This window comes from Populus nigra, chromosome 2 (genome assembly GCF_951802175.1).
Source record: "Populus nigra chromosome 2, ddPopNigr1.1, whole genome shotgun sequence".
NCBI classification, from domain to species: Eukaryota; Viridiplantae; Streptophyta; class Magnoliopsida; order Malpighiales; family Salicaceae; genus Populus; species Populus nigra.
In genome coordinates this window covers 42152367-42154839 of record NC_084853.1, presented here as the reverse complement: position 1 = coordinate 42154839, position 2473 = coordinate 42152367, and the positions used below count along the sequence as shown (strand labels likewise).

The following is a 2473-nucleotide window of genomic DNA, read 5'->3' as shown; positions in this document are numbered from 1 at the left end:
TGGGAAAAAAAGAAGGAAATACTGAATTCAATATAAGATAGCACAACAGCAACTCCTTTAAAGAGTGGAGAGAATGTCTCTGTATTGTAGTAGTAATGCAGCATTTCTCCCGTCTCTCCCCACCTACAAGCAACTCTTCTATGCACACTAGCTTGCTACTTACACGGCTGCCTTTATTTTTTCCATTTCTTCTGGACTCTCATTTTCCTGGCTCAAACCAGTAGGGACACTAGTTTTGGGGTATATATTCGGAGAGGCAAGATCAGCGTGGCAGCTTTTCTGGTTGCATCAAGAGGACAATTTGAATCTCTATATTCACAACAAAATCCAAATTCGTCACGTCAATTGATGCATTTCTCTGAAGTGTTCCTCTCCGACGGTCTCTCTAAATATTGCCTCACCAGGTGTGGAGTTCATCAGTACAAAGACTAATTATACATGTGTTTCATGCTTCATCCAGTTTACTCTTCAATCAAGCCCAGAAATCCCACCACTGATATCCACTGCTTGATTGATCGAAGAGGCCATCGGAGTCTATACTCCCCCAATCTTCTTGTGATGTCAATGATCCTTCAGCCGGTTCCACCATACTCATTAGGTTCGGTTCTTCTTCTAATTCAAAATAATCTACCTTTATGCTGCTATCTTCATCTGAAAGGACTCCTAATCCATGCCCTGGTTGTTCAATTGACAATCTAGGTTTCGTTTCTGATTCACCCTTGGTTGCGTCTCCATTCTCCGATTCGCCCTCACTGCTGTTCACAGCAGCTCCTTGGCCACAACACTCTCCTTCCTCTACCGGCTTCTTCATCAGATCATTTAGCTTCTGCAACTGTCAGATTTTGGAAAACCCTTCGTTAGTACTATGCACGCAAATGTTTCTTTTCTTCCCCTCTACTACCAGTAGAGAACAAAAAACTTAAGATGAATATGGTGTATATCAAGTACCTGTATCGCCAACGCTTGCTTCTCTTTCTTCAGAGTCTCAAACCGGGAAGCCAAGCTGTTGTAATTAGCTCGTAGCATGCTGTAGTCTCTTTCGAGTTGCTTAGACTTCCATCTAGCTCTCTTATTCTGAAACCATATCGCAACCTGTCGTGGTTGCAACCCAAGCTCTCTTGCCAACTGCATCTTCTTTCGAGGCTCAAGCCTTGTTTCCGATTCGAACATAGTTTCCAATGATTTAATCTGCTCATCGCTAAACCTCCTTTTAATCTTGTTCTTCTTCTTTCTGGAGATTGTGACACTGTTCAAGCAGCTAAAAGGCTCTGTTGCTGAAGGAGAATATTCTCCTCCATCAAACATCTTGTTGGGATCTTCACCTGCCTTCGGGAACTTCTATATCTTTAATTAATTCAACTATAGAATATGTTGGTAAAGGAGAATGTTTTTGGAACATGAAAGTATTTGTGAGCAATAGGTGAATGTCTTGAGTGTGTGCATCTACTTATTGGCTAGGATTTTGAATGAGCAAGTCTTGGTTCCGGGTCTAACTGGAATTGGCCTAATTGATGCTTTATATCTGCAGTTTGTGGGGGCTGATCATAACGTACGTGCTGTGCTTTTCTTATAATTCCTTGGGAACACTATACGTATTTTCTAACTTTTTATACATTTATTTGATGACCAATTTCTTTCTTGGAGTTATTTCATTGATGGGGCTCTAGCTTAGGTGGCCTATTCAAGCCGGCTTGTTTATTTTCATCCATGACTTTATCGTTTCTTCTATATAGTAACACAAACCTGTCCCCATAAGTCATAGTAAAATATTTTGATTTCAATTTCTAACTTTTGATTAGAAAAGTTTACACCTTTTAGATGCATGTCATGATGAAGTCTTTATAAGCTTCCATTACTCTGACTAATTAATGGAAGTTTTTTTCTCATAAACAGTGTGGGTTCTCCCTTTGGAGAAATTCAACTGAAACCTCACTAGTTAAGGCATACAAGTTCCTTGGGAATCTAATTGAGAACTGAATCATGCATAGTCTTTATGTTAATCCAGGTTGCTGAATTTACATCGACGAGGATCGTAATTTGTAGAGATTAAATTGACCCAGTTGCAGATTCTTGCATTTAGATTGAACCTCAAAGTTAATTGCAGAGAACAACGTGCATTTGTTCTTGAAAGGTAGATGTATACATATTGAGGCACATTTTAAGTGATTTATATAAGGATAGAAATAAAATATTGAACCGTCCAAGGACATTATATTTTGTCTTTAACTTGACGGTGTCGGCAACGTGAGTCACGTTGTGCCACTTAGCTATCACTGGTCTTTACAAGCAAGTTTCATATTTCAAAACAAAGCCTCCGTCATGTCATCAGAATTGAGAATATAGGTTTGTTCTCCAGATTTGCTGGAGAGATTGATCCTTGATCATCATCTTGATGATACGCTACAGGTGAACGAGATTCGTGGGCCAATTTTGTAGAGGCCCGCGGCACGTGTCTTTTGCATTCTTCCATATA

General features: G+C 39.7%; 1 protein-coding gene across 1 annotated transcript; it reads right to left on the bottom strand.

Moving 5' to 3' along the window:
- On the bottom strand, nucleotides 1-1574 carry LOC133681857 (homeobox-leucine zipper protein ATHB-7-like). Its single transcript, XM_062105028.1, has 2 exons — nucleotides 949-1574; nucleotides 1-832 (listed from the first exon to the last, which is right to left on the bottom strand). Exons 1-2 carry the CDS (start codon nucleotides 1303-1305, stop codon nucleotides 473-475), a joined length of 717 nt encoding a protein of 238 aa, XP_061961012.1. The 5' UTR covers nucleotides 1306-1574; the 3' UTR covers nucleotides 1-472.
- Between the last annotated feature and the right edge of the window lie 899 nt (nucleotides 1575-2473).